Source organism: Physeter macrocephalus, chromosome 15, assembly GCF_002837175.3.
Source record: "Physeter macrocephalus isolate SW-GA chromosome 15, ASM283717v5, whole genome shotgun sequence".
Lineage (NCBI taxonomy): Eukaryota > Metazoa > Chordata > Mammalia > Artiodactyla > Physeteridae > Physeter > Physeter macrocephalus.
Genome location: NC_041228.1, coordinates 37,000,994 through 37,019,915, shown reverse-complemented (window position 1 = coordinate 37,019,915; position 18,922 = coordinate 37,000,994). Strand labels below are relative to the sequence as shown.

At 36.2% G+C, this 18,922-nt stretch overlaps 1 protein-coding gene across 14 annotated transcripts in view; it reads left to right on the top strand.

Annotated features, from left to right (window-relative positions):
* VPS13B (vacuolar protein sorting 13 homolog B) overlaps positions 1-18,922 on the top strand; it is an 802,500-nt gene that overhangs the window by 322,874 nt on the left and 460,704 nt on the right. The window contains exon 22 of one of the 14 annotated variants that reach the window (XM_055091335.1): positions 10,415-12,776. The exons of the other annotated variants lie outside the window; for them this stretch is intronic. Coding sequence (XP_054947310.1) covers positions 10,415-10,470 — 56 coding nt within the window. The 3' untranslated portion in view covers positions 10,471-12,776. Of the gene's footprint in view, positions 1-10,414; positions 12,777-18,922 lie in introns of those variants that run through there. 14 annotated transcript variants of the gene reach the window in all.

Here is an 18,922-nt window from a genome sequence, read left to right as displayed (position 1 = left end):
CTGTGCTATGCGGCTGCTTCCCACTAGCTATCTATTTTGCGTTTGGTAGTGTATATGTATCCATGCCACTCTCTCACTTTGACCACTGTTATTCAACATAGTTTTGGAAGTTTTAGCCACAGCAGTCAGAGAAAAAAAAGAAATAAAAGGAATCCAAATCGGAAAAGAAGTTATGATTTCATTTTAAGTAGTGTTTTAAATTTCTAATGTTTTCCCTTAGATATTCAGCTTTATTCCATATAACTCATATATCCCCAACCATATTAAAAAAGGTTTTATATTTTCAATAACTCGAAAACACTTACTGAATATCTATAATGGGCAAGACTCTGTTGTAAGTAATTTTGAGGGTAGGAATATTAATAAGACATGATCCCTGCCCTTAAGGAATTTAAAATATGATCATATACACAAGGAAGTTCAAGATAACATTTGTGGTTTAGAGGAAAAGTTAGTTTCCTTGCCATATTTAAAAACAACAGCAGTAAAAATGCTAGCATACATTTTTGTGGAGTTTTATACATAACTATTATTCTGTGTTCTATTACTTTTCTTAAAATAGGATGTTATGTTTATTTTGTGGAATCATTAGACTTCCACCTGTCAGTATCCACAAGCCTTTTGATATGTTGAGATTTTCTTTACCAATCGATAAAAATACTTTTGCTTATTTTTTGTATCATAAGAAGATGATCTGTAACTTGTATTGATTTTTTAATATAAAATTAGGTATTTCCTTTAGATACCATGCTAGGTTTCAGACTTTAGATCTCTTGAACTGGTAGGTTACATAATGGTTTATAAATATCACCTCTTAATAAGATAAAATAAATGTCCACTAAGTATCAATTGATAAAAATAAGTTTAATTTTATATGCATATTAACCACATATTCTGACCTCCTGCTTTACTATTTAGTCCAGTTTTTTAAATCACACTGGATAATTGATGTAAAGTATTTGTTAAGGATGAGCAAAGATGACAGAAAGCACTTAGGATTTAACTGGTATTACATGCCAGAACTATGTAGAAAATATCATAGATTTTAGAATGCATTTGCTATGCATGGAGAAGTTTCATAGATAAATTCACATCTCATATCGGTTACCTATCAATTCATGAATGATATCGGTTAATATCTGAGATTTATTTTGCTTTCATATACTTTCCCACTTAATTATAAGAAATTAACATTTTATTTTGAAGAAATTAAGAAAAACCCCAAACATAATTTCTCATCAGTAATTATTACTTTATAGATAATCTAAAAACATAAATACATTATTCTTTTTAAAAAATTTTATTATTTAGTTTTTAAATTTTATTGGAGTATAGTTGATTTAAAATGTTATATTATTTTCAGGTGTACAGCATAGTGATTCAGTTATACATATACATATATTCATTCTTTTTTAGATTCTTTTCCCATATAGGTTATTACAGAATGTTGAGTACAGTTCCCTGCGCTATACAGTAGGTCCTTGTTGGTTATCTATTTTATATATAGTTGTGTGTGTGTGTGTGAGTGTGTGTGTGTGTGTGTGTGTGTGTGTGTGTTAATCCCAAGCTCCTAATTTATCCCTCCCCCCCACATTTCCCCTTTGGTAATCATAAGTTTGTTTTTGAAATCTGTGAGTCTGTTTCTGTTTTGTAAATAAGTTCATTTATATCATTTTTCAAAATTAGATTCCACATATGAGTGATACCATATGATATTTGTCTTTGTCTGTCTGACTTACTTCACTCAGTATGATAATCTCCAGGTCCATCCATGTTGCTGCAAATGGCATTATTTTGTTCTTTTTTATGGCTAATATTCCATTTTAAATATGTACCACATCTTTATCCATTCCTCTATTGATGGACATTTAGGTTGTTTTCATGTCTTGGCTATTGTAAATAGTGCTGCAATGAACATTGGGGTGCATGTATCTTTTCGAATTATGGTTTTCTCTGGATACATGCCCAGGAGTGGGATTGCTGGATCATATGGTATCATCTCACACTGGGCAGAATGGCCACCATGAAAAAGTGTACAAACAATAAATGCTGGAGAGGGTGTGGAGATAGGTGAACCCTGCTACACTGTTGGTGGGAATGTAAATTGGTACAGCCACTATGGAGAACAGTATGGAGGTTCCTTAAAAACTAAAAATAGAAGTAACATATGATCCAGCAAACAACACATTATTCTTTATTTCAAATTACAAATGTGAACTGTGGTTCTTTGCATTTGAGTTGTGGATATTTGCTTTTTCTGTCTTTAGTGTTTCCCCATCTCTAGAACCCTTAGGTTATATATCCTGTAGGTATTTTCCTTATAGGTGAGGATGTCTATGTATCACCAGATATTTACTCAAGCTAGCATAACAATGAACAGTTATCAAATTGATGCCTGTGCTTGCTTGTTTTTGGACTGTGGGCATTTGTAGAAAGTAAAAATCCCTGGGTATAACATTTCTTCTTTATGACCAATGTATCTTGCCTCTTGGATGCCACCATTTTCACTTCTTTGGAAAGCTTGTTGGTATTGTTCTCTCTTTTCTTGAGAATGCTCTGTACTAATCATTTTCTTTATTTAGAATTATGTTTCAAATTTTTCTGTTTTATTTTTAATTAGAGTATACAGTTTCTGTTTTGGTTTTAATTTAAAAATGCTTTATGAGTCCTCTGAATTTGTATCTACTTCTAAATGTGGTTATCACTTTTAATTATTTTAATTATTACTTACATTGTATCATAAGCTATAATGAATTTGGTAAAGTATTCATAGCCTTTTACAAACCTTTTTTCTTATTGTTTTTGTTTTACTTTTACCATCTTAACCTTTTTAAGTGTACAGTTCAATTGTGTTAAGTATACAGATGGTCCCCAACTCATCATGGTTTGACTTACAGATTTTTGACTTTATGATGGTGTGAAAGCAATATGCATTCAGTAGAAGCCATACTTCGAATTTGAATTTTGATTTTTTCCCAGGCTAGCGATATGAGGTGGGATTCTCTGGTGATGCTGGGCAGGGGCAGTGAGCCACAGCTTTCAGTCAGCCATGCAACCACGAGGGTAAACAACCAAAACATTCACAACCATACGACCATTTTGTTTTTTACTCTCAGTACAGTATTCAGTAAGTTACATGAGTTATTCAATTATGTAGTATAAAATAGGCTTTGTGTTTGATAATTTTTCCCAACTGTAGGCTAATGTAAGTGTTCTGAGCACATTTAAGGTAGGCTAGGCTAAGCTCTGAAGTTCAGTAGGTTAGGTGTATTAAATGCATTTTCAACTTAAGATATTTTCACTTTATGATGGGTTTATCAGGACATAACCCATTGTAAGTTGAGGAGGATGTGTATTCACATTGTTGTGAAATGCACATTTTAATTTTTTAACTGAATTTTACAAGTGGAGAAATGTGTTAATTTATGCTTGAATTCTTATTAAAATAATCTTTAATTTTTATATTCTCAACCTAAGGTCCAAAGTTGGTCTTAAGTTCATCCCCAAGTTATGTAGTAGTACTGGCACATGAAGACTGAGGCTTGGTGATATTACACTGGGCTTGATTTTGCTTTTTAATTATTCATCAAGAAGCAGACATCTTCTTTCAATCTCAATTAACCAATCTTAAGTAGCTGGTTGCCAGGGGAACATGTGCTTGATGGCTGGAAATGTGTTGACAGCAGAACAGCACTATTTCAGTGATATAGGCACGTAGGGCAGGCCAAGCCAGAATAAAAGCATGTTTCACATGAAGATAATGTATTATCACAAAATTCTAAATGATCTGCTAGAGAATCTGTATATCCTTCAAAACGAGGAAACCACTAAAAACTATGACATCTGTTTACCCTATGTTTTGGAAATGTTATGAACATTAAATTAGAACTCTTGATGAAAATGCTGTAATGGAGATGAAAACTTTAAAAAGCAGGATCCTTCATAAATGATAGCTCTTTGAAAAATACTAGCCATTTTTATCTTACATGTTTATATATTACCTCTTAAGTCTAAAGCACTGTAAGTACACAGTTAAAATAATAGAAGGCCTTTTAATTTGACTCCTTAAATAATACCAAGAGAATAGTAAATGAAGACCTGATAATTGATGTAAATTTTAGTAGATAATGCCACAAATTAAACGTATAGAACTTTAGCTTCCGACTGTGATGGAGGAGCAGGGACTAGATTTATATTCCTGTTGTAAATAACTAATAAACTCGTCAAAATATATGGGAGAACAAAAAAAGTTTCTAGACATCCGACAGTACATAGTGCAGTACTGTGATCCCTCATAGAAGGGAAACAAATGAGTTGAGCCCTAGGATTATCCTGGCCTTTTGGCTGAAGGCACATTCCAGACCGCAGAGCAGGGTGGGATGTATCAAGCTGAACTCAGCTGTCTTGCTGAATTGAAGTTTAGGGAAGCAAAGGGATTGAAGTGTAAGGAGGCAGAGATGACTGGAAATTATGGGACAGAGTTTCAGAGAGAGAAAGCTACGCAGCAAAAGAGCTTCAGAGATCAGCGATAGATTTCTCCTTGAGTATTTGCTGAATAGTAAGCTGTGCCTGAATAGGATGAGACTCCACAAAGTTGGGCAAAGGATGACCAAGGACCTATGGTCTGAATGATTCCCAGAGCTCACACGTGGCTAAAAGGCATTCAGGTTCCCACTGTGCTTAGTTCACAATTCCAACTGACCATTCGGGACATTCAGTGAAGACCCCAAAAAGATGACACCTCAGTATTGGAGCTAAACTTTCCATAGAGTAAAGCCTACCTAGACTCACCTTAAACACACTTTAAAAAAGCCTCTGAAGAAGCCAAAACAGTGAGTGAGTTTACTGCTGGCCAAATGAAGCCCAGTGCTATTAATAGGAATGCAACAAGATCCAGATATGTAACAACTTAAAAGTCACAGTGTCAAGCATCCAACCCAAAACTATTAGAGATGCAAAGAAGCAGGCAACTTTGACAAGGAGGAAAACTAGCAGTAGAAATAAACTGAGAAATGACAGATGATGATAGCATTAGCGGGTATATTAAATACTTGTACATTAAAACAGGTACTATAACTGTTCAGATGTTTGAGGAAAGATGAATACAATTTGGAGAGAAATAGAAGATATAAAAAGGAACCATGCCCAACTCTAGAGATGAAAAATATAATATCTGATACCAGAAACTCACTGGGTGGAATTAGCAGTAAAGTAGACATTGCAGAAGAAGAAATAATAAACTTGAAGACATAGCAATAGAAACTTGCCAAATTGAAGCACAAAAAGAATAAAGGGGAAAAATGTACAGAGCTTTAGTGAACTGTCGGATGATAATTAAGGTAGTCACAGTAGATCTCACTAAAAGTTCATATTTGACTAGATACTTGAAGCAGGTGAGGGAGTGAGGCATGTGGATATCTGTAGAAAAATCATGTGGGATTATATGTATGTCTAGGAAATTGGACATACATATAATCCCACATACCCCTTCACTTAGTAATTAAGGAGACTGAGTCTTTAAGAGGTCAAGCAACTTACCCAAGGTTACAAAATATTTAATGGTACTTTTTAAAAATGAAAGTTCCAGGTTATAGTAGTCATTTTGTGATTATTAGCTGCCTCTTTCATTCCTTAATGGCATAACCAGCCCTAAAATGAGGTCTATGTAAAAATTCCTCTCTAAAACCTAATATATAACCAGCCAACTTCAGAGTGTCTTTTTCTTTTTCTTTTTTCTTTTTTTTTTTTGTGAAAGGAATTGTCCTAAATTTTCAGCCCAGTTCCATTGGACTAAGCTAGTTAAGAATTTTGTGTCAGAGCTACCAACGTGGATATACCGGGAAACAACTCACCTCTGTGATGAGCATGGAGGTTCTACCTGGCTTTAATCGGGTGTCACTTCAATGGTGCAGTTCCTGGCATAAACTCCAAAGTGAAACACTACTCCTGACATGTTTTTTCTTCCCTGATATGTCCTTAAATATATCCTGGAGTCATTCATGCTTCCAACAAAATTAAATTAAATATTTATGATGTTTCAGATATTTAAAATTTTTGTCCAGCATATGGAAATTCTATTTTATTTAGTTCTCAAAGAGAATTAAATATGAAAAGTCCTGAAATTTTAAAAAGCACTTTGTTACTTTGTTTATGTTACAGATAGTGAAAGTTTTCAGACTTCCTTTTTTTTTAAAAGAATCTTTCTTTTGACAATGAACTTGGGCTATTATGTAGAATATTTCTAATTATGTTTTTTTCCTGACCTGATTTCAAAATATAGTATTTTTAAACTAAGCAATAATTTAACTGTAATTTTTAAGAATGTATTAAGTTTGGCTGAAGGTGTCAGAAAACCCTCAATAACAGTGATTTAAACAAGATTGAATTTTTTTTGAAAATATATGGAAATAATATAATTTATCAAGGACTTGTATCCAAAATATATATGGGACTCTCAAAATTCAATAATTAGAAAACAGACAACCCATTAAAAAATTTAACAAAATTTTTGAACAAGCACTACACCAGTAAAGTTATATGTATGGTAAATAAGCACAGAAAAAGATGCTCAACATCAGTAGTCACCAGGGAAATGCAAATCAAAACCACAATGATCTACCACTACACACCCTCCAGAACAGACAAATTTAAGAAGACCGACCATACCCAACACTGGTGAGGATATACAGCACCTAGAAGTGTCATATACAGCTGGTAGAACTGTAACATAACAAAGTCACTTAGAAAAACAGTTTGGTAGCCTCTCAAAAAATTAAACGTATATCTACTTATGATATCCTTTCAGTTTTTACCTAAGAGAAATGAAAGCATGTGTCCATGCAAAGACTTATACTTAAATGTTCATAGCGGCTTTTTTTAAAAAAAAACAAGATTGAATTTTATGTCTCTCATGGGAAAGCTTTGAGCAGGCATCCAGAGGTGTTAAGGTTCTCTAAGATTAGGTACTTTCTTAGTCCCCATGGGTGGCCTGTGTTGCCAGGCTTGCCTTATGGTCCACAATGGATGCTTCAGCCATTTATCATATCTGCATTTTGATGAGTGGGAAATGAGTAAAGAGGACTCTTTTATTTCCTTAAATATTGTACAGAAGTTGCACCCTTCACTTTTGCTTCACTTCTCTTGGCCAGAAACTCATCACATGATCATATGTAGCTATGCACGGGTCTCAGGATGGTAGTCTCTATTCTTTAAGGCCACACACCTGGCCAAAACGTGTGGCTTTTAACTAAGAAAAATGGGGAGAATAGATATTAGAGGTTATTTAGCTGTCTTTGCCACAATAACTTAAAATAGAATGTTACAAGCTGAGTTTTAGAAGAGAAATAGGAAATAAACATTTTTCTTTCAGTGGGTATACCAGAAGACATAGCTGGTAAAAGTATTTTCATGTCTGAGGTGTGGTTTAGGTTTTTATCAATGAGAGATAACAGGTTTGGGAGTCATCACCATATGGATTGTAGTCAAAGCCACAGAGTGCATGATCTCTCAGGGAGACCATGCACAGCAAGATGAGAAGAAAGCCCAAAATTAAATTCTGAGCAACTTTTCATTAAAGAGTAAGGAGTAGGAGCCAATGGAGAAGATTGAGAAGCTTTATTCTGAGAAGTAGGCAACAAAGGAACGTATGATATATATATATATATGACACAAATGAAAAGTTTCAAAAAGAGGGTGTCTAACTGCATGATATGCTGTAAAGTCATCAAAAACAATGAGGCTGAAAAACTTTAATTGGCCAAGGTCAGTTGGCCAGAGGAGCTTTGGTTGTTAGGGGATAAATGGGAGTTGAGCATGTAGGGATAGCCTCTGTATACCACTCTTTCAGGAAATTGGACTCTGCAGAAACTTGGGTATGTCAGTAGTTACAGTGAAGCAAACAGGAGAGGAGAAAAAATTAGAGCAACAGTAAAGTTTGGAATAATTTATATAGTGAGATCACAGGTCAGGTAGAATGTAAGATCTTATAAACAGATATAAGATTTAACAGATAATTGCCACTTCCTCTGAGAAAGAGGTAAGAAGATAAAGTATATACCATTATATGTCAGTTTAGTTAATTTTCTCTCCACAAACAAGTATTTATGCAGGATAAGTATTGTTATCTTTGCACTGTTGCAGAGAATGTAAGAGATTAGGAAATGTATAATTTTTTCAAGCCAAGCTCCTTGTTTTTCACATACAAGGAATATGTTCCTTATATGAAAACAGGACATGACATTACACTTTACCTTCAGTTTTTTTTTAATCAGTTTAATATATTACTCCAAGTTTGAAATTTCTTCATCTTAAAAAAAAAAATCATTCTATCCAAGGCAGTATAACTTGTAGGATGGTTTTAAGGAGGGAGACTTCCAATTTTTGCTAGTAATATTTGCTCCTGAAGGCACTGATGTATTTTGGATTCTAACTTTTTAATAATTGTGGATTATAAGTAAAATGGGTCATACCAATATAGTTATCCATCTAAAAATGTTTAAGCAATCCTTAATTTGATTAAGCTTGAATGTTGAGCAGGTATGTTCCTAATTATAGTGTGGAAATAGTATTACTGTACGAGAAATACACTTTTGTGGATTTATGTATATTAGAAGTTGCTCACTTTAATCATGTAGCTTAGCATAAAATTCCATTCCTTTGTGATTAATTAGATATTTAGTTTCATTGGAAAATATTAAAGCATGAGAGTACACACTAATGCATAATACGTAATTGATTTTATTCTCTCAGGAGTAAAATATGGTTTAAAAAACATTTTCCCCTTATGGAATAGAGAAAGGTTTAAAATGCATTGAAGGGGACCTTCATGATGGCAGAGGAGTAAGATGTGGAGATGACTTTCCTCCCCACAACTACATCCGAAATACATCTCTATGTAAAACAACTCCTACAGAACACCTACTGAATGCTGACAGAAGATCTCAGACTTCCCAAAAGGCAAGAAACTCCCCACGTACCTGCTTGGGTGCAAAAGAGAAAAGAAAAAATAGAGACAAAAGAATAGGGATGGGTCATGCACCTCTGAGAGGGAGCTGTGAAGGAGGAAAAGTTTCCACACACTAGGAGGCCCCTTCACCGGTGGAGATGGGGAGGTGGGAGGGGGCGAAGCTTTAGAGCATGGAGGAGAGCTCAGCAACAGGGGTGCAGAGGGCAAACCGGAGAGATTCCCTCACAGAGGATCAGAGCCGACCAGCACTCACCAGCCCGAGAGGGTTGTCTTCTCACCTGCTGCGGTGGGTGGGGGCTGGGAGCTGAGGCTCGGGCTTCGGAGGTCAGATCCCAGGGAGCGGACTGGGGTTGGCTGCGTGAACACAGCCTGAAGGGGGCTAGTGCCCCACAGCTAGCTGGCAGGGAGTCCAGGAAAAAGTCTGGAACTGCCTAAGAGGCAAGAGACCATCATTTCGGGGTGTGCGAGGAGAGGGGATTCAGAGCACCGCCTAAACAAGCTCCAGAGACGGTGTGAGCCACGGCTATCAGCGCGGACCCCAGAGATGGGCATGAGATGCTAAGGCTGCTGCTGCAGTCACCAAGAAGCCTGTGTGCAAGCACAGTCAATGTCCACACCTCCACACCTGGGAGCCTGTGCAGCCTGCCACTGACAGGATCCCATGATACAAGGACAACTTCCCTGGGAGAACACATGGCGTGCCTCAGGCTGTTGCAACATCATGCCGACCTCTGCCTCCGCAGGCTTGCCCCGCATTCCGTACCCCTCCCTCCCCCCAGACTGAGTGACTCAGAGCACCCTAATCAGTCGCTCCTTTAACCCCCTCCTGTCTGGGTGAAGAACAGATGCCAGAGGATGACCTACACGCAGAGGCAGGACCAAATCCAAAGGTGAACCCCAGGAACTGTGCAAACAAAGAAGAGAAAGGGAAATTTCTCAGAGCAGCCTCAGGAGCAGTGGATTAAATCTCCACAGTGAACATGATGTACCCTGCATCTGTGGAATACCTGAATAGACAACAAATCATCCCAAAATTGAGGCAGAGGACTTTGGAGCAACTGTAGACTTGGGGTTTGCTTTCTGCATTTAATTTGTTTCTGATTTTATGCTTATCTTAATTTAGTATTTAGATCTTATTATCATTGTTAGATTTGTTTATTGATTTGGTTGTTCTCTTCCTTTGTGTGATTTTGTATGTATAGCTTTGCTTTTACCATTTGTCCTAGGGTTCTGTCAGTCGTGGTTTTTTTTGTATAGTTTTTAGCGCTTGTTATCATTAGTGGATTTGTTTTTTTGGTTTGGTTGTGCTATTCCTTCTTTCTTTCTTTTTTATTTTTAATTTTTTTATTTTTAATAATATTTATTTTTTATTTTATATTTTAACAACTTTATTTATTTTATTTCCTTTCTTTCTTTCTTTCTTTCTTTTTTTCTCCCTTTCCTTCTAAGCCGTGTGGCTGACAGGGTCTTGGTGCTCTGGCCGGGTGTCAGGCCTGAGTCTCTGAGGTGTGAGAGCCGAGTTCAGGACACCGGTCCACCAGAGACCTCCCCGCTCCACGTAATATCAAATGGCAAAAGCTCTCCCAGAGCCCTCCATCTCAACGCTAAGACCCAGCTCCACTCTGCAACCAACAAGCTACAGTACTGGACAACCTGTGCCAAACAATTAGCAAGACAGGACCACAAACCCACCTATCAGAAGAGAGGCTGCCTAAAATCATACTAAGTTCACAGACACTCCAACACACACCACCGGACGTGGTCCTGCCCACCAGAAATACAAGATCCAGCCTCATCCACCAGAACACAGGTACCAGTCCCCTCCACTAAGAAGCCCACACAACCCACTGAACCAGCCTTACCCCTGGGGACGGACACCAAAAACAGCAGGAACCACGAATCTGCAGACTGCGAAAAGGAGACCCCAAACACAGTAAATTAAGCAAAATGACAACACACAGAAACACACAGCAGATGAAGGAGCAAGGTAAAAAAACCCACCAGATCAAACAAATGAAGAGGAAATAGGCAGTCCACCTGAAAAAGAATTCAGAGTAATAATAGTAAAGATGATCCAAAATCTTGGAAATAGAATGGAGAAAATACAAGGAACGTTTAACAAGGACCTAGAAGAAATAAAGAGCAAACAAACAATGATGAACAACACAATAAATGAAATTTAAAATTCTCTGGAAGGAATCAATAGCAGAATAACTGAGGCAGAAGAACAGATAAGTGACCTGGAAGATAAAATAGTGGAAATAACTACCGCAGAGCAGAATAAAGAAAAAAGAATGAAAAGAATAGAGGACCGTCTCAGAGACCTCTGGGACAACATTAAATGCACCAACATTCGATTTATAGGGGTCACAGAAGAAGAAGAGAAAAAGAAAGGGACTGAGGAAATATTTGAAGAGATTATAGTTGACAACTTCCATAATATGGGAAAGGAAATAGTCAGTCAAGTCCAGGAAGCACAGAGATCCCATACAGGATAAATCCAAGGAGAAACAAGCCAAGACACGTACTAATCAAACTATCAAAAGTTAAACACAAAGAATAAATATTAAAAGCAGCAAGGGAAAAGCAACAAAACAAATAACATACAAGGGAATCCCCATAAAGTTAACAGCTGATCTTTCAGCAGAAACTCTGCAAGGCAGAAGGGAGTGGCAGGACATATTTAAAGTGATGAAAGGGAAAAATCTACAGCCAAGATTACACTACCCAGCAAGGATCTCATTCAGATTCGACGGAGAAATTAAAACCTTTACACACAAGCAAATCTTAAGAGAATTCAGCACCACCAAATCAGCTTTATAAAAAATCCTAAAGGAACTTCTCTAGGCGGGAAACACAAGAGAAGAAAGAGACCTACAATAACAAACCCCAAACAATTAAGAAAATGGTAAGAGGAACATACATGTCGATAATTACCTTAAATGTAAATGGATTAAATGCTCCCACCAAAAGACACAGACTGGCTGAATGGATACAAAAACAAGACCCGTATATATGCTGTCTGCAAGAGACCCACTTCAGACCTAGGGACACATACAGACTGAAAGTGAGGGGATGGAAAAAGATATTCCATGCAAATGGAAATCAAAAGAAAGCTGGGGTAGCAATTCTCATATCAGACAAAATAGACTAAAACAGACTATTACAAGAGACAAAGGACACTACATAATGATCAACAGATGAATCCAAGAAGAAGATATAACAATTGTAAATATTTATATACCCAACGTAGGAGCATGACGTCAATACCTAAGGCTAACAGCCATAAAAGGGGAAATCGGCAGTAACAGGATAATAGTAGGGGGGTTTAACACCCCATTCTCACCAATGGACAGATCATCCAAAATGAAAATAAATAAGGAAACACAAGCTTTAAATGATACATTAAACAAGCTGGACTTAATTGATATTTATAGAACATTCCATCCAAAAACAACAGAATACACTTTCTTCTCAAGTGCTCATGGAACATTCTCCAGGATAGTTCATATCTTGGGTCACAAATCAAGCCTTGGTGAAATTAAGAAAAGTGAAGTCGTATCAAGTATCTTTTCCGACCACAGTGCTATGAGACTAGATATCAATTACAGGAAAAAATCTATAAAAAATACAAACACATGGAGACCAAACAATACACTACTACATAACCAAGAGATCACTGAAGAAATCAAGAGGAGATCAAAAAATAACTAGAAGCAAATGAAAATGAAAATACAATGACTCAAAACCTATGGGATGCAGCAAAAGTAGTTCTAAGAGGGAAGTTTCTAGCAATACAATCCTACCTCAAGAAGCAAGAAACATCTCTAATAAACAACCTAATCTTACACCTAAAGCAGCAGTTAGAGAAGCACGAGCAAAAGCAATCAGAGAAGGAAACAGAAGGAAGAACCATAAAACCCCAATGTTAGCAAAAGGAAAGAAATCTTAAAGATCAGATAAGAAATAAATGAAAAAGAAATGAAGGAAACGATAGCAAAGATCAATAAAACTAAAAGCTGGTTCTTTGAGACGATAAACAAAATTAATAAACCATTAGCCAGACTCATCAAGAAAAAAAGGGAGAAGACTCAAATCAGCAGAATTAGAAATGAAAAAGGAGAAGTAACAACTGACACTGCAGAAATAAAAGGATCATGAGAGATTACTACAAGCAGCTATATATGCCAATAAAATGGACAAGTTGGAAGAAATGGACACATTCTTAGAAAAGCACAATCTTCCTAGACTGAACCAGGAAGAAATAGAAAATATAAACAGACCAAACACGAGCACTGGACTAGAGACTGTGATTTTAAATCTTCCGACAGACAAAAGCCAGGACCAGATGGCTTCACAGGCGAATTCTATCACACATTTAGATAAGACCTAACACCTATCCTTCTGAAACTGTTCCAAAATTTAGCAGAGGGAGGAACACTCCCAAACTCATTCTATGATGCCACCATCACCCTGATACCAAAACCAGACAAAGATGTCAAAAAGAAAGAAAAGTACAGGCCAGTATCACTGATGAACATAGATGCAAAAATCCACAACAAAATACTAGCAAACAGAATCCAACAGCACATTAAAAGGATCATACACCATGATTAAGTGGGATTTATCCCAAGAAGGCAAGGATTCTTCACTATATGCAAAGCAGTGTGATAAACCATGTTAACAAATTGAAGGATAAAAACCATATGATAATCTCAGTAGATGCAGAAAAAGCTTTCGACGGAATTCAACACCCATTTATGATAAAAACCCTCCAGAAGGTAGACATAGAGGGAACTTACCTCAACATAATGAAGGCCATATATGACAAACCCACAGCCAACATTGTTCTCAGTGGTGAAAAATGAAACCATTTCCAGGAACAAAACAAGGTTGCCCACTCTCACCACTATTATTCAACATAGTTTTGGAAGTTTTAGCCACAGTGATCAGAGAAAAAAAAGAAATAAAAGGAATCCAAGTCGGAAAAGAAGAGGTAAAACTGTCGCTGTTTGCAGGTGACATGATACTATACATAGGGAATCCTAAAGATGCTACCAGAAAACTACTAGAGCTAATCAATGAATTTGGTAAAGTAGTAGGATATAAAATTAATGCACAGAAATCTGTTGCATTCCTATACACTAATGATGAAAAATCTGAAAGAGAAATTAAGGAAACACACCCATTCACCATTGCAACATAAAGAATAAAGTACCTAGGATTAAACCTACTTAAACAGACAAAAGACCTGTATGCAGAAAACTATAAGACACTGCTGAACGAAATTAAAGATGATACAAACAGGTGGAGAATATACCATGTTCTTCTATTGGAAGAATCAACATTGTGAAAATGACTATACTACCCAAAGCAATCTACAGATTCAGTGCAATCCCTATCAAACTATCAATGGCATTTTTCACATAACTACAACAAAAAATTTCACAATTTGTACGGAAACACAAAAGACCCCAAATAGCCAAAGCAATCTTGAGAAAGAACAACGGAGCTGGAGGAATCAGGTTCCCTGACTTCAGACTATACTACAAAGCTACCATAATCAGTACAGTATGGTACTGGCACAAAAACAGAAATATAGATCAATGGAACAAAATAGAAAGCCCAGAGATAAATCCATGCACATATGGTCACCTTATCTTTGATAAAGGAGGCAAGAACATGCAATGGAGCAAAGACAGCTTCTTCAATAATTGGTGCTGGGAAAACTGGACACCTACATGTAAAACAATGCAATTACAGCATTCCCTAACACGATACACAAAAAATAAACTCAAAATGGATTAAAGACCTAAACATAAGGCCAGACACTATAAAACTCTTAGAGGAAAACTTAAGCAGAACACTCTATGACATAAATCACAGCAAGATCCTTTTTGACCCACCTCCTAGAGAAATGGAAATAAAAATAAAAATAAACAAATGGGACCTAGTGAAACTTAAAAGCTTTTGCATAGCAAAGGACACCATAAACAAGATGAAAAGACAGCCCTCAGAATGGGAGAAAATATTTGTAAATGAAGCAACTGAGAAACGATTAATCTCCAAAATTTACAAGCAGCTCATGCAGCTCAATATCAACAAAACAAACAACCCAATCCGAAAATGGGCAGAAGACCTAAATAGATATTTCTCCAAAGAAGATATACAGATTGCCAACAAACACAAAAAAGGATGCTCAACATCACTAATCATTAGATAAATGCAAATCAAAACTCCCATGAGGTGTCACCTCACAGCAGTGAGAATGGCCATCATCAAAAAATCTACAAACAATAAATGCTGGAGAGGGTCTGGAGAAAAGGGAACCCTCTTGCACCGTTGGTGGATATTTAGATTGAAACATTCACAATGGAGAACAGTATGGAGGTTCCTAAAAAAGTAAAAATAGAACTACTGTATGACCCAGCAATCCCACTACTGAGCATATACCCTGAGAAAACCATAATTCAGAAAGATTCTTGCACCACAGTGTTCACTGCAGCACTATTTACAATAGCCAGGACATGGAAGCAACCTAAGTGTCCATCGACAGATGAATGGATAAAGAAGATGTGGCACATATATACAATGGAATATTACTCAGCCATAAAAAGAAACGAAATTGACTTATTTGTAGTGAGGTGGGTGGACCTAGAGTCTGTCATACAGAGTGAAGTAATTGAGAAAGAGAAAAACAAATAACTGTGTACTAACACATATATATGGAATCTAAAAAAGAAAAAACAAAATGGTTCTGAAGAACCTGGGCGCAGGACAGGAATAAAGACACAGACGTAGAGGATGGACTTGAGGACACGGCGAGGGGGAAGGGTAAGCTGGGACGAAGTGAGAGAGTGGCATGGACATCTAAACACTACCAAATGTAAAATAGATAGCTAGTGGGAAGCAGCCACATAGCACTGGGAGATCAGCTCAGTGCTTTGTGACCACCTAGAGGGGTGGGATAGGGAGGGTGGGAGGGAGACGCAAGAGGGAGGAGATATGGAGATATATGTATATGTATAGCTGATTCACTTTGTTATAAAGCAGTAACTAATATGCCATTGTAAAGCAATTATACTCTATAAAGATGTAAAAACAAATAAATAAATAAAAAGATTATTCAGAAAGTAATCAGAGAACTTAATGAAAATATAGGTTTGTTGAATTGCTATTTTCCCTTTTTTACTTTGTAAGAAAATTTATTTTTATTTCTAAACCTAAAATTTATGGGAAAAAGTTTTAGCAGGCTGCAGATTTTAGCATTCTACTTAATATTCAAATTATTTTGTAAGTTGTTTCTGCGCTATTCTGGGCTATACACAGAGTTTATAATCTGATATGATTTCTAAGCTTACTCTCCTAAAGGATTCCAATAGATGCCGGGTGATCATATGATATTTTATGGTGTAACCATAGACTTGAGTTTCTTAACGCTTGATTTTTTTCATGTTTCCCGAAACATCCCTTGATCAGTTGATGATCATCTTTTATGGACATATCTGATAATTGCAGTACTCACTTGGCCCTACTACATACCTGAATTTGTTGCATTGGTGGTGTTCATATGAGTCCTCAAGTAAATCATCAGCTCAGAAAGAAATGTAACTTATACTTTTTTTAATATGTCTCCTACTATGTGCAGCAGAATGCTTAAAGTGTTTGCTGGTTTATTCCAAGAATGTGTTCAGTTTGTTAAGCAAACTAGGTTTATTAATTTTTATATTTAAATGTACTACAGCTTGTATAGCATACATATAGTGTATTTTCTTCTTGAAACCTTAATTGTCAAGAATTAGACCAGTGATTATTTCATATTTAATTTTAAAAAATACTTGTTCCCTTACCTCCTTGGTTCCTTTTTTATTTCTCTAGGACAGTAAAACAGGAGATTTATTTATATATGGTTTCTTTTAATATGTTCAAGTTTTATTCTCATGTTACTTTGAAAGTAGAATATAGACTCCACTGAATTTTGTCAGAGGAGGTAGCTTTAGAAGGTAAATTATTTTAATGTTGAGAAGTCACTTTTAAATTCTCCATCATGTTGGAGTTATTTTAGTGTGATTACTGTCCTCACTGCCTTACTTCTTTCCTTTTTAAATGTCCTAGCCCAAGCCTGGATCAAAACAAAACAAAGTAGAAAAAACAAACAAAACTACTCGTTTTTGTTTCCTTGAACACAGCTGAGGCAGGCTCACATTTTGTTAAAAGCATTACAATAGTAAGAGAATGAATTAAAACAAGTACAGAGAACACAGACTATTTGAAAATAGTTTATCTTTAGAGTATTAGTCTTCAAACTTTTTTCTCAGTACTTTCCTATCGGTAAAAAATTTCAATTAAGCATCTGTAGTATATCATTTATTGATTTATGCATTAAATGTATGTATCACTATATTAATATATTATAGAGCATGTAAGAAAATTTTAATTTTAAAATTTAAGTCTTATTCTGATAGAATTTTAATAATACATCAATAATATTATAGTGAGAGTAATATTATTGTGCTTCATTTAAAAAGTTTAATACTTTAATTATATACTCTTACTCTGTTATAATAACAACTTAAAGATTTAATTCTTAATTCAGTTTATTTCAATAGTTAATTTTAATGGCTGACATAATTGAAAAGCCACCTCACTGCGATTCATCGATCCGAGAGGGGAAATGGCATCATTGATGCCCTCAGGACACTCATTTTTCATTCTTATCCGATTTGAAACTGTCTAATACGTTTCCATCTTTCTTGTATAAATAAGGTATTCTTTCCATCTTTAATAGAAAGATGTTGCCTTTTTCTTTTAAATAAGTTAGTGGCATCTTTATGTATTATTATTTTTTAGTTAGTGGTATCTTTAATTTGTACGTTTGGCCACGTGTGTTTTACAGGAATCTTTTAAAAGTATACATCCAAATTATGAGGATTAATTTAGTTAAAGGTACATAATATAATTTAGTTAAATGTAGATAACAAAATTTATAAACTTGATTAACTGTGTATATGTAAATTGTAATATGCCACATTTAACTGAAAACAAAGAGAGAAGGGCCCCTGCCAGTTCCTTCCTGTTATTGAATGTCTACTCTTCCTTCAGTATATTTAATGTAATATTATGTATTTCCTTCTGACATGGGGAAGACCCTCAGTGTTATTCTACTTTACTAAATATCAACTGTATATCTTTCTCATTTTTAGATAAAAGTAAATATGAATAAATATTCTCATATTTGTCCCCTACAGCTCAATGGATGGTCTCGTAGTTTTGTGCACCACAAAACTTTTGGAGGACGCTGCTATATTGGGATCCTATTATCTGGAAGTTTAGCATAACCTAGAGAAAGTCTGTCGTATGGGGCCCAGGTGGGAGGGTCCCAGGGAGCCAAGTTGAACTGAGAAAAGTATTGGCTAGTGTAAAGTATTGGCTAATGTAGTTCAGGAAATCTTCTGGGGTGGAGAATAGATTAGAGGAGTAAAAACATCAATACCATCTCCCAATATGCAGGCTTAGGCAGAAAGGCACTGGGATAATGACCAGTAAATGTGGTAATGGAAGGAGTGAGAACCAGGTGAGCTAGGCAGAGCATGAAGGTGAATAGTTCTTGAGGAAGTAAGCCCCATGATACTCTTAAAGCATTTTGTGGCACTTTGGAGCCTATGCAGGCTGTGTAATGATACTACAAGGGCTGGGCAGGTGCAACTACTAACATTGCCGGGTTTTCTCCTAATAGGTGATTCCTTTACAAGAGAAGACACATTTCTAAATTAGAAAGGGCTCTCTGATAGCAAGAGACAAAAACTGTATTCAAATGATTTTTTTTTTTTTATCCAGTACGCGGGCCTCTCACTGTTGTGGCCTCTCCCATTGCGGAGCACAGGCTCCGGACGCGCAGGCTCAGCGGCCATGGCTCACGGGCCCAGCCGCTCCTTGGCATGTGGGATCTTCCCAGAC